This window comes from Acartia tonsa, chromosome 2 (genome assembly GCF_053477335.1).
Source record: "Acartia tonsa isolate MP-2025a chromosome 2, ASM5347733v1, whole genome shotgun sequence".
NCBI classification, from domain to species: domain Eukaryota; kingdom Metazoa; phylum Arthropoda; class Copepoda; order Calanoida; family Acartiidae; genus Acartia; species Acartia tonsa.
The window spans coordinates 29225788-29240171 of record NC_137261.1 but is presented as its reverse complement, the minus strand read 5'-3'; the positions used below and the strand labels follow the sequence as shown (position 1 = coordinate 29240171).

The window sequence follows — 14384 nt, the reverse complement described above, 5'->3', positions numbered from 1 at the left end:
CCACTCCTCTTACTCCATCCCCAGATGAACGAACTGACCAATAAATGAGATTCATATTAGCAAGCTAAATTGGCGACAAATTTTGCCCTGTCAATATATCTAACATCCATTATTCTAAGAAATATGCATATACCGAGGACAATTATGTCCATAAGTAGTAGTATGTGCTGCTATAGTAAACATTACTTTATTAACATTATTAAACGAAAACAGTAAAAGTGTCTGACTATGACGTCAGACAAAATTAACAATTAACCAATGAGAGGCCGCTATATATTTTACCATTGTGAATACTGGCTTCTCATTGGTTAATTGTAAATTTTTTCTGACGTCATAGTCAGACACTTTTACTGTTTTCTTATTTAATTCTATTCTATTTAATTATTTAAGAGCAAAGTTTTTTTAAAGTTAGGGTCGGTCATCTCTTATTGTTCATTTAGGCTTGTTATAATTTTCCTTTGATTTAAGCTTGGCATGGTGATTGGTGATTTCTGGTGATAGTTAGGTACTCTGTAATCATTACATGATTATTTTTAACCTTGACATCAATTTTTATGTAGTTTAATTATCCTATTTAACTGAATAATGATTCCTTTTACAACAAGGTACAGTGTTTAAAACGAAGCATCTCTATAATCAAGTCCTTAAAAATGTAATTTTTGTTACAAATTTACTTAAAATTTCATTCAGACTTATGAATTTAAATTTTGCTTTTTCAGTTCTAACCTCTACAAGTGTTAAGAGTAATATTCGTTTGTCTTAATAGCTCCGCTTTTATGGATGTTGTCATCCTTTTTATTCTTATTTATGTCAATCTATGTCAACAATTTTCTTTCAAATTAATATATTAAAAGAAATATAAGAGATATCACTTTGAAGATTGCAATAGCATGAAACTTTAAGTTAAGGATAAATAAAATTTAATTCAAAAAACGTTGTTTTACTATACAAAAAGAAATAGACGTGTAAATGTGAATTATATTGCGAAAATTGAGAAATATAATTCTCATAAAGAAACCAAACCAAATTATCAAAATATCTGAAACTTTTTTGATTCCTTCTATAAAAAATATCTTATTTTTGGTAAGTTTTTATTTCTGAGTAAATAGTTTACAGCGTGTTTTCTAAAACTTTTAACTGATCTATTTATCATTTCTTTCTAATGTCAGAGAAAACTGCCAAGACCAATAAAAAAAATATTCTGAAATATGTGTACGTTTAATTCAATAAAAGTTTCCTATGTTTTCATTCACGATTTGTATTTTGAAAATTATAAGCTATGGTTCCATAATTTAGGATAAGTTTAAAGATTTACAAGGTGTCTAAAAAATCAGCCATGTGACGTCATAAAAAATGAGGAATGAGAGGAGAATTGGAAAAGAAAACCTTTAAAAAAGATATGGATAATCCCTCATTTTTATGACGTCATATGGCTGATTTTTTTAGCCACTTTGTAAAGCTTAATAAACCTAATAGTAGCAAATAAGTCAAGTAAAAACTCTTGAATAAAAAAATATCAGTTATAATTAGAGAATCCCTCGTTAATAGCATGAAACCTGCCCAGAACCACAATAAAGGTGTAAATTCTACACTCGTTCAAGCAATTTCAAAATTTAAGAGAACATACGAAAATTAATTTATTTACATCCAAAAATAGTGCAAACTTTTGAGTTAACTCTAAAATTGAAACCTTATCAGGATAATACAATAATTTCATTTAGTTCCTAGTAAAAAGTTAATCCAAACTTAAAATAAACTTTTACACTGTTCCGCCAATGCTACGTCAGAACTAGAGGAGAGTTGGTGAGAAAAACTAGGACAATTATATCCAAACGTAGTAGAGCAACAACAACATTTTCTATGAAGAAAACAACAAAGTTCTATTAAGAGAAAGTTGCACTGTTAATATATTGTGACATTTATATATCAACAAAATACATCGTTATAATGCCATTAGACTGTCGATAAGGCTATATGTTCGACATAAACCCTTAAAATTGTATGGATGAACTGATTTAGGACACTGTACAGTGTACATAGTAGCTGCGCCAGTAAACCGGGAAAAAAATTGAATGTTGAAATGATTTATTTCATTTAATTCTAATGCAGTATTGAATAAATATGAATTATTTATTTTCACTGAAAATAAATGGTTAGATTATTCGCAGAAAAAATTTTGAATTAAATTTTAGTTTGAATTATTTATCTTATGTCAAGTTGAATGAATTATTTTGTAAATTTGAAGAAAAAAATATTTTTGTTCTTAATTCAATTATTTTTGCTAACCACAGATTTTTTTATCTCCAAAATTATTCTTAACCTATTTCTAACATAATTTTTTTTTTTGGGGGGGGGATGGAAGGGGTAAAAGCAACCAACCACCGAATGGGTTTTCCCATCCACCCCCGCCCCCTCCAACCCCGCAGTAAAAACATCTCCAATTTATTTTTTAGAGGTTGGATGCTTGGCGCACGAGACAAACCAAATGTCTAAATTTCTTGAATGTAAATTGTGTCTACCTGAACTCTTGAAATTGTATGTCATTAAAATGTTTCACTCATAGTGAATTTTTTGTAGATTTTACAACGTAAAGTAAATTATCTTAATGCATATAGAATATACGTGGTTCGTGGATATCATGGCAGGGTAAACATGGACATCCCTTATTGGTCAGTTCGTTCATCCATATATAGATGGGTGGTATCGTTATTTTTACCCAGCTCATACCAATAACGAAATTAATTCGGAAGAAAATCACGAAACCTATACGTGTTTTTCAGCTGTCGTTGGGGGGCAACACATCGTAAAATTGACGACCTCTCCATTTGCCCCCCAAATATTATTTTAGATTTATTTTGCTTGTTGGTTATACCTTATTCCTGATTTTTACCAGCTGACAGCATTTATTTATTAGATTACATAAAATCTAATGAATTCTCAAGAAGTAATAATATATCGATTATTTTTCATTTTCCATTACATTTTAAAGTAAATTTTTGTTTCAGGTACCTCCCAAGAAAAGTGTGACCCAGCCGCCGCCCTTCTGTTAGGCAGTCCGGGGTCCGCCGCCGACAGTACGGCCATAGTACTCGGCAACAAAACTGGGCTAACTCCAGCCGCCAGACACTTTAGTGACACGGCAGCCAGCGGCGAGACAGCTGAAATTAGCAACCTGCCACACTCGGACTCTTCGTCAAGTGATAAATTATTTGTACTTTAGATCTTACTCAAAAGTGAACCCATATAATATTTATATTTGGTCAACATATTTTATTCCAAAAAGTGTTTGATCTAAAAAATATAAATTTTGAAGAAGAAAAAAATTTATTTTGATAAGTAAAAAATTTTATGCCAAAATATGTATTTCAGCTCTAAATGCAATAATTTGGTTAGTTATCTTTGAATAACAATATTGGAATCTACTTGGTTAATGTTAATTTTACTTTATTTTATTCTATTCATAATTATTAATTTATATAATTAACTCTATATAAAAAACATAATATTTTGTTAGATTTTCTCATTCACAATATTCAGAATATAAAAGGAAAATATGGAAAAATCAGTCAAAATCAAATGCCCAAAAGAGAGAAAAAAAGTTTCAGTTGTAATTGGCTAAAAAGTTTTATATGGTGCTACTGAATGAATAAAAATCCCTTAACCTATAGAGGCTGTTAGAAGATTAGCAGGGATAGGGTAGCCCCAATCATAAGTTAGCAAGGATGACAACATCCATAAAAGCGAAGCTCTGAATGGTTGGACAAACGGATATTAACAGTTGTATAGTGTCAGAACTGAATAATCAGAATTAAATGAATAGAGACAAAGCAAAATTGAGTAAATTTGTTGAAAAACTTCTTGATACAGAATAATGTTTATGGACATACTTACATTTTAGGACTTGAAAATAGAGTTGCTTTGCTTAGAATATTGTACTTTGTTGTTCCAGGAATCAGTATAATAATTACATGATAATTTGTTGTTAAAAAAGTAAAAAATCAACATGTTTAATATGGAAGTACGGACATTCTGGTAATAGTAATAGAGTTGCTACGCTTTCTAAATCGTACCTAACTACTACAGGAATCACCATGCAAAGTTTGAAATAGATAGGACAATTATAACATGCCTTCAATAACAAAAAAAGCTATCTGTCTCGGACGGACTTACGGACGGACCGACCCTAATTTGTAGAAAAGCTTTACTTTTAAAAATATCAATCATAAGGAATATAGCTTAAAACAAGCAGGTTACATTTTGACATCGCCAGCCCTTAAAAGATCTTACCATTACCATTACCTCGTAAGGGTGGAATTCTCCTTCGATTTAACTGATCATCTAGAGAATCCATAACATTATCCGCGTGTAATTGGATTCGATACTTCTAGGATATTAAGTTAAGTAACATACATAAGACAACCAACCCCTTGATTTCACGACCTTTGTTTGAGAAGTCCTAACTGTGTATGGTAGTGAGATGCGCCTGTTTATGGGCCAAGGCATTCCACCTACTCTTACTATTTATGTCGCGCACCTGACTTAGCAGCAGTAGGAACCATTTTTAACGTCTTCAGTCATGACGCGGTGTAGGCCCGAGATTCGAACCTATTACCTCCCCGGCGACGAGCGGATGCGCTACGTGTTGAGCCACGATCGCAGGTTAAAAGATCTTAAGTAGCATTCACAAAGACAGACCTCCAAATACTTTATAATATAGGGGTATCTCTTGGATAGGATTAACCAATGTTTGGGTAAAGTTTTGAACACTTTTGTCTAGGTCTGAACCACAGATTAATTATATATTTATGAACATAATAATAATAATAATAACAAGGATACTTATGTCCATAAGTAGAGCACCAGTAGTCACGTTAGGTTAAGCAATGGACACTTTCATTATTGATAGGAATTATGACTAATTGTTAGCATTAACTTTGATATGTAAATCAATCAATGAATATGACATTATGGTAATCAGTGGCGTGCGTAAGGGGGTGAGAACACCCACCTAAAAGTTAATTCTTAAGAACTGATTTTACCTTTTTTCACTCACCATGGTTTAACACATTAACACCCCTCCAGTAAATTGATGTGCATTACCAATGGTGGTAAAAAACCTATTTCTTCACTTTTGAGATCCGTCAATAAAAAAGGAAGATATAATCTAATTCCCTAGTCATCGAGTAGCTATGAAAATATAATAAATAATAAAGATAATAAGATAATGCATATAATTGGATTTATTATCATAATTCTTTTCAAGGGTAAAACATTTACGTCATTTTTGCCCAACTTTTTCTTTGTCGACAAGATTCATTCAAAAAGTGTCACAATAGATAAGCTTACAATATATTTTATCAACAGATATAGGATATATTTACAGAGGAAATTTGTCGTCAATTGAGCTTGCTAATATGGACCTCATTTTTTGGTTGGTTCGTCCATCCAGCAGGAGGGATAGGGTAGAGGGGTTGGATGGGGGTTATTGTTATTTTAGTCAGCTAAGAGTATTACTTTATCAGAGTACATAAAAATATGGTACAACATCCATGTATTAATATATGTATATTGATTAATTCAACATAAAAGGATGGCTAAGACAACGTAACTATAGACTTTAAAAAAAACGAAAACGAAAGATCCGTCTATCTGTTATTTTATAGATTCGTTAATTTTGACGGGAAGACCGACCCTAATTATAAAAAAGCTTCGTTTTAAAAAAATATTAAATATAATTAATTCGTAAACCCAAATTCGGACGGGGCTATCATTTTCAAATTTAAAACTTAAAATAGTATTCTCTTAATTCCATCAAATATTAAATTTTTGTCAAGATACAAAAAAAATATTAATGTGAGTTTAGTTACTGTATCAAATTAATAATTAATGGATTTAAATATGTTTTTTTTTTATAAAGAAAATATATGAAATTTGAAATTATATATTATGTATTATCTTAGAGTATATGTATATAATATTGATATATATGATATAAACCTTTGTTTTTAGAATTGTGCTCTTTTCAAAATTGTGATTAAATATTCAAATAAAATTTTATGAGTATAAAACAATGTTTTGAAAAAGTTGAAAGACGAATCTTTTTGCATTAAGGAATGTCCGTCACTATCTGTGTACGTCCTTGTTGTTTTGGTGCTTTGGATTTTTTTTTTGGAAAGGTTTAGACTTTCAGCTGATTTATAAAGAGAGGGGTAGGTTTCTGGTAGAATCCGTAAAGGTTATGTGATATATGTTAAAAACAGTAGTAGAACGATAAAAATTTATGTTAACTTTTTAATTTTTTTTGTCTATAGTTCTTTTCAATAAGAAATACACATATTTAGAGAATATTATCGTTCTACTACTATTTTTAAGTCTTAAAACACACACCTTTACGGATTCTACCAGAAACCTACCCCTCTCTTTGGAATAAGTTAATTTCTCTGATGCTTACAGTCGGCTGATGGGCGGCTGCCTAATTAAGACATGCCTCAATATTCGTTTAAAAGATGCCAAATTTTAAGTAGAAGGATGTATTATGCCAGGGGGTTGGATAACCCCCTTCTCAATGCCTCTGGTTATAAGTTTGACATTTTTAAAATCCTTTAGGAAATAATCTTTTTAAAACAAGGAAAAGCTTAAAACAATAAAAACGATTACAAAAATAATAAAAAAATTAGCAATGAAACCACATTAAATATAGTAAACGTTCTAAATTGATTAAATAGTTGGACAAAACAATTATTGGAAAGCTAGTGAAATGTTTATTAACACAATGGATTTATTATCAATTGGATGTTACTCTTGGATTTTCTCTTGTAAATTGAAACTTGTAGCTGGGTAAAATAACGATTCTCCCATCCATCCCCCTTTACACTATCTCTTCCCCTCCTACTGGATGAACGAACTGACCAATAATTGATGTCCACCTAAATTGAAGACAATTTTTCCCCTGTCATGATATCCACTTATATTCTATATCCATTATTAACACACAGGCATGGTCAGACTGTCTATCATTTAGTAGAGTTAATTTAGAATATTCTCGCAACATTCTTTTAATAAACGGTTCATATAAAAACCCTTTGATTGATCGAACTTTGTATGAAAGTCTAAACTGTGCTAGGCTATCCCCCCCTACTCTTACTATTGATGTCACGCGCTAGACACCTTTTTTAATGTCTCAAGTATGGCTCGATGTGGTCCAGACTCGAGGCCGACACCTTTTAAACAGCAAGCAAAAACCGCATGAAATTAAAATATATTGTTTGTAAAATATTTGTAATTAAATCGACTTTTTTATACGGATTGCGAAGATTGAACAGTCTATATCTATCTGTTTATTATTGAGTATATATAAAGCATTCAGCCCTATAATGACTATTCATTCAATATAAATTCAATTTTAAGCTAGGGATACAATGATAGAACATTAGTTGACAAATAAACAACTATCGCTATAAAAAAATAATTTATGTGAAACTCTGCCTGTAGTAGCTATTCATTTAACCGTTATTTTATTCTCTAGGTCGCTGAATTTAATGAAGAAAGAATTCAAAACCTGTTGAAAATATTAGCCCTTTCTGAATTTAAATTTATGTAAATTTTTAATGTCATTATCTTAATTATTTAGCTGTGTATAGTACCCTAGGAAAATGGGGATAGATGTCACAGCTTTTGACCTACCTTTTCTATTGACGTCATGGGTTAGGAGAAGAGAAAGAGAAAGAAGAGGGATGGAAAACCCCTAGAAAAGAAATGGGGTATAGGGTATTTTTTACATCAATAGAATAGGTAGGCCAAAAGCAATGACGTCTATCCCTAATTTTGATTCATTAAAATCTATGATTTGCTTGTAAGATTAAAGACATCAATAAGAGTAGGCCAAAAGCAATGACGTCTATCCCTTACTTTTGCTCATTAAAATCTATGATTTGCTTGTAAGATTGAAGACTCTTATAAACAAATTAGAATACTTTTTTACCACCACTAGTGGCTGCACCCTAGCGTTTTGAGTGATCTTATGATCCACACATACAGACAGACATGCTTCCTATTTCTTTTCTAGAATAGTTAAAAGAAGTATTTTTTTTAAATTAAAAAATAAATACAACAAATATAAATTTCTAATGCATAGGTATATATATTATTTATTAAAAGAAGCTTTGCCAATAAAAAACAGTGTCTGAAAAAGGTAGGGGCTATTAAAAAGGACAATAAAAAGGGGTCAAGCAAAAAGTTGGGCGTGTGAATTTAGATGGAATACAAAACAGCATGATTATAAGAACTAGTTCAAGAAGTAGTCAAAGCGTCATTCACTTTTAATTAAAACAAAAGAAGTCTCTTATACAGTCTAAAGATTAAGATATCGATAGCCACTGGACCAATTTAGAAAACTAGTACGGGACACCCCCGTTATTATCATTCAATATCTAAACTTGCGTCAACTTTTATTACACACAAACTTCTAATTTTAATCATGTACAAAACGGGTTGCTTTATAAAGTAACTAGCGGCTCGGCCCCTAGGGGCATATAGGGGGACCCGAAAGAGGGGGGGGGGGGAAGTCGATCTCCCCAATTGCAATTGTAGTTTTGAGAAGAAAAAGTTAAAAGCATTTATTCCAAAGCTTTTTCTCTTGGGAGGTAGGTGGTAACCTCCCCTGAAATAGTTTTAAACATTCCCAGGACCAATGAGAAGCTACCTTGTAAAGGAGAACCAAATAGGTTCAGTGGTTAGTAAGATCCTTCGGTACACACAAACAGACAAAGATTATTTTACTTTAGTATAAGGACTAGCGGCTACGCCCCTAGAGGCTTCTAGTGGAACTTTAAATATTTGGTGTTTTAAAAATAATAATACGAAACCTTGCAATGTTGCGAAGGAGTCTCTATCAAATTTCTACGATACTTTGCAATGTTATGAAGGAGTCTCTATTCGAGGGAAAAAAATCGATTTATTGTGATTTTTCTTGGGAGGGTGGTGGTACCCTCCCCAGAAATAGTTATAAACCTTCCCGGGACCTATGAAAATCTACCCTGTTAAGGGGATCCCGATCGGTTCAGCGGTTAGCGAGATCCTTACTTACACACAGACAGACAAACAGACATCCTGTTACTTTAGTATAAGGATATGAGCTTTATGTTTCATCTCTAATATGTTCTTTAAGGGAATTTTTTCTTTATTTTCCTTGTTGTATGAAATAAACACCGTGTCAGAAGGTTGGATCAGCAGAGTATAAATTTTATATTTATTGCACCTTTATAGGTTTATCATGCATTTCAACAAAATAACATAATACAATTGAAAACCTTTAAAAATAAAATATATTTTCAAACTCATTGTTCAGCAATCTTGTAATTGAACAAAAGCCTACGGAACAAAAAGGGTTTAATTGTAGCTACATATGTAGGCTTTATCTCCCACCAATATGGATTTATTATTACAACAGATTATCATGTACTTTAATAAAGTGAAACTTGTAGGTGGCTAAAACAAAGATTCCCCCATTTCCCCTTCCCTCCTACTGGATAAAAAATTACTAATATATGATGTCAATGGTATCAATCTAAATGGACGAAAATCTTCCCCTGTAATAAGGTCCACTTAAATTTTAAATCCAGTTTTATTGATAGAATTTTGTGTGTTTTTAATTTTTGTATGTTGTTTTGTGTGAGTATTTGATAAGGAAAGAATAAATGCGAAGCCGATGAACAAATTTCAAAATTGCACATTTATCAAGATTAAAGAATTTTATTTTTTCATTTTTATTGTTTTTAGATAATATATTTATCAAATTTAAAGTTTGAGCCTATATATACACGAGACTTTAGAAACAAGGAAATAATTATAGCAGAATGGCCGAGCTAACAAACCTTGTGTAAATTTTATGTACAAAATATGTAATGTTTTCCTACATTAGATGTTGCACACTGTATCTAGATCGACAATATATTGATAAAAATTGTTGACAAGATTTTATAATTGTGCTATATTCAATGAACAAATTAAGCAAGAGTTAGAATAATATTGCAAAAAAATAAATTCCACCTTTGTTTTGGTGATATTGTTATCCTTGTTTTGCTTTGATATTTCATGCCACAATCAATTAATAAACCACATATTTTTATTACTTCATTGAACTGTATATCAATCAAATTGATATCCACAGAACCAAATGATAGGCTAATTTCTTATCATTACAGAAACCGCATTACAAAGTTTGAAATGAAAAGAATGTTTACGATTAAAGCATTAAAGTTAATGGACAGACGGGCGGATATAACCAAGATACAGAAAACTTGGCTTTTGATAGTGATTTAAACAGCTTTTAGCAGATATTAAAATCTATAAGATTAAGTCCAGTTTTTTAGCTCCGAGAGGCTGAAGTCTCGGGCTTATACATATAATTGATATAAGTTTTATGATTTTTTATTTTAATATTTGTGGAAAAATATCTGTAATACAAGGCTATACTGTATACATGATTTTTCAGTATGTCTGAGAACGGTTTCGAAGCCATACTAAAAGAGTATTTACTTTGATTTCACAAATACCAATCTAAAGAAGGGTTAATTTTATGTATAGTCATTGGGGATGTATATCAATTTATCGGCCGTTGTCTTATCCCTTTAGATCCCTGGGTGGAAAGATGTAGAGATTCTACGCAACTAAAAAAATATGGTTGTCTGAGATTGTTGATGTTAGACCAAAAATAATTTTAGATAAAATAACTCATTTCCTTTTAATAATTTGAAATTCATCTTGTTTGTATAATGTGTTTATACTTGGTGTTAAGAAGCTCATTTTGTTTAATCATAAATGTCTTGAAAATACATTAAATTTCAAAAATAAAAACATTTATAAGATTCTTTATAATGTGGATAAAAAACCGACTAATAACCGCTAGATAAAGAACTGGTTCTCAGCCATTTTTAAAAATCATGTATAGCATCGTAGTTTTATCGCAGTTTTATCAGCCCGGGCGTTCAATCCCTTGGGGCTAATAAACTTGTTTTAATAATTCTAAATTTTAAAATCTGCGGAAAGCTGTTTACAATACGATGCGATAAATAACTATTAAAACGTGTAGACCAATGGTAAAGTATATACTATAGTTATAAACCATAAAGGGCATAGGGTTTTTGACAAAAATTTTGACATTCGATTTTTTAAATACCCTTAGACCAAATTCCAGGGGGGTGCAAATCACACGTAAATAAATTCTATTCTTTTCTTTTGGATGTCTTTCTTTAAGGAGGCTTACAGGCAGCTGACGAGTGGCTGCCGAGCACTGGCTTAAATTGTTGAAAGGGCACATTGACTTGAAATTGATATATTGTCAGAAAGCTAAAAATGTAGAAGGGGGTAAAAAGTGTTATGAACTTATAAATTTAAAGTAACAAGTAAAGCTTTAATTAAATTACTTTCCTTTACCCCACTAACTTTATGCTACCAAATGTAACCTGAGATTAATCTATTCTTTGTTATTCCTTTACTTAAATTTTGCAGAAGAATGTTTAAACGTAGAGAGGAATGGATTAAATATTATTTGGATGTTGCACCAGATTTTCATGTACTCTGATAAAGAGATGCTCGAACCTGGCTAAATACCGATGCTTCCGAATCACACCCTTTACCCCATCCACTCTCCTGCTACTGGATGAACGAACTGACCAATAAATGAGGCCCATGTAAGCAAGCTAAATTGACAAACTTTCCCCTGACATAATATCCACGTTAATTATATATTCATTAATATAGAGGAGACAGGAATAATCCATCTATTTAAATTCTCTTTGATCTACCAATCTTAAATCTAAAAATTCTCAGTTGTCGGCTGGACAAAGATTTTAATTTGGTGTATATTTTTAGCAGAAAAATATATTTTTTACAACGACATTGATTTTTTTTGGGCTAGATACTTTTTTGGCCGGATTCCGGATATCCGGCTAATTTTTAATGCCGGATAACCGGATATTGAAGGAGCATAAAAATGTTTATAAAAATCGGCTGTTAAAATCATGTTTTGAGATTTCTCATATAAAATTTTCAAAAAAATAAACACTTTCTGAAAAAAAAATTTCTTCTACCTTCAAAAATAAGAAGATTACAGCCATTTAAAATTAAAAAAGTAGGGATTTTTGAAAAGTTGTAGTATAATATAAAAGATTATATTGCCGGATACCCGGCCGGATAGTTTAAATTTCCGGTATCTGGCCAGATATCCGGCACAACCCTACGTTAATCCTTTATTTTTTTGCTGCGCTTCGTTTGTACACAATTATCCTTTCTAATTTGCACCCACTACTGCTGTGCTAATCTTCTACCAGGGGATTAAAGGAATTCAGCCTGTTCAAGGATTACACATTATATACAAAGATGCAATGAATTTAGGCTGGAATTTGTTACAAACAGATACATACACAGTGCACACTACTGGGGGCCCATTTTACTAGAGTTAGGTACATGAATGAACACGAGCTAATACTACTGAGAATGATTATGTACCTAGTTTTAACCTGTATCTTTAATTAACCCATTAGTGCCGAGCGCCACTTTTATGGGCCAATCGAGCTGAAAATCTCAGGGAAGCCTTATTATGGTAAAAATGGAATTCCAATTTTTTTGTTTTGCTCTAGTGGCATGCACAGGAAAGTTGCAAAAAAACCCGGTTCGGCCTGGCCATAAATACCAACCAGGCATTATTTGGGCGGTTTCCGCCGGCATTAAAACCCGGTTTTGTAGTAAAAACCCGGTTATTTCGGCCGTTTCGGGTAAAAAAGCCCGTTTGTCGAAGTTTTAAAACCCGACATACACAAAAAAAGGGTGTAAAAAAACGATAAAAAAATCATATAAAAAATAATAATTTGAATAAAACGAATTAACAAATAGATGTACTTGTCAATAAACATTAGATTTCACGAAAAAAATCAGCGACTTTACTATAAAAACAAAAAAGTTAGAAGGGTATTTTGAATTTTCATGATTTTCAAATTTTGTTGAGCTATACCGGCAAACGGAAGTAAGCTAAACTGCCTGCTTCAGGGGGAAATGAAAGCCAGGGTAGTAGAGGGGGGATTCATACTGAGAATGATGCAATTATGAAGCCGGAAACCGTTTTTTTTTTCATTTTTCGGAACCGGGTTTTAATACCCGGTTCGTCACTAATGGGTTATGTGGCATTTTATAAAAATTTTTGTACCTAAGGTATGTATATCACGTACCGCATCCGCTCTTAGTGATAGGTTCGAATCTCAGCCTGACATTGCTTCATAACTAAAGACGTTGAAATAATTCCTACTGCTAGGTCAGGTGCACGACATAAATAGTTAGAGTAGGGGGAATGCATTGGCCCATAAACAGACTCAACTTAATACGATACACAGTTAGGACATTTTAGGTCGTGCAATCAAGGTTGGTTTCCTGGTATATGTTTCTTAGCCTAATATCCTAATGGGAGAATCTTATCCAACTACAAGCGGTGGATGCTATGGATTCTCTAGATGATCACTTAAAAATCGATAGAGAATCCCGCCCTTACGTGGTAAGTAAGGTATGTATGTATAAAAGTCATAGTATCCCTTTTGTCTGTACCATAAGATCTAGCTAACTGCTAGACCTATGTGGATTTCTTTACAGTGAAGCTTCTAATAGGTCAAGGAAATTCTTATAACTATTTTGTGGGAGGGTATCTGAAGTATTTTTTCCTTTTTCAAAAACAAAACTAAATTTGAATGTGGTTGGTCGGCTTACTTCCTCCCTCAAGTGCCATAAGAGGCATCTAGATAACATTACTGATGCTTTACTAAAGCACGGTCATCTATTCATTTACCTTTCTAAGAAGGAAGTATGTTGATAACCAAGTGATAACTTTTTGAGTTGATATAGAGTGATCCAACATGTCTAAATAGATTTTTTAAACTAACAATTTTCTGCCACGAGGGAATAAAAAGAAATTAATATTTTAACCAAATCTGACTCTAATAGGTAACATTATGTAAATTGTTTAGTCTATAATTTTAAGTCTATTGCTAAGAGCATAAATGTACCATCTCCATAAATTGATTATAAATTGTATTTATCGACAAGAATGATGAAAGTACACACAATACAAGCCGTCGTAATAGCTATTTATCGCTTCGTATTTTAGACAACTTTCCGCGGATTTTAAATAAAAATATAAGAATTACACCAGTTTTGTTAGCCCTGAGAGACTGAAGTCCAGGGCTAGTAAAACTAGTATTAATTTTATGATTTTTTTTAGATTTCGTGGAAAATTCTTTGATAAACATAATTTTTCAATATGGCTGAAAACCGATATTAATTTGTTTTAAAGATAATGCGAAATGGAATCATACATTACATTTTTTTAGATAAATAAATCA

The 14384-nt window shown here is 31.9% G+C and overlaps 1 protein-coding gene across 1 annotated transcript in view; it reads left to right on the top strand.

Annotated features, from left to right (window-relative positions):
• LOC145309228 (uncharacterized) overlaps positions 1–6062 on the top strand; it is a 69370-nt gene extending 63308 nt beyond the window's left edge. The window contains exon 21 of the mRNA XM_080150326.1: positions 3006–6062. Within this exon, the coding sequence (XP_080006452.1) occupies positions 3006–3220 (215 nt within the window). The 3' untranslated portion in view covers positions 3221–6062. The remainder of the gene's footprint in view (positions 1–3005) is intronic.
• The last annotated feature ends 8322 nt before the right edge of the window (positions 6063–14384 follow it).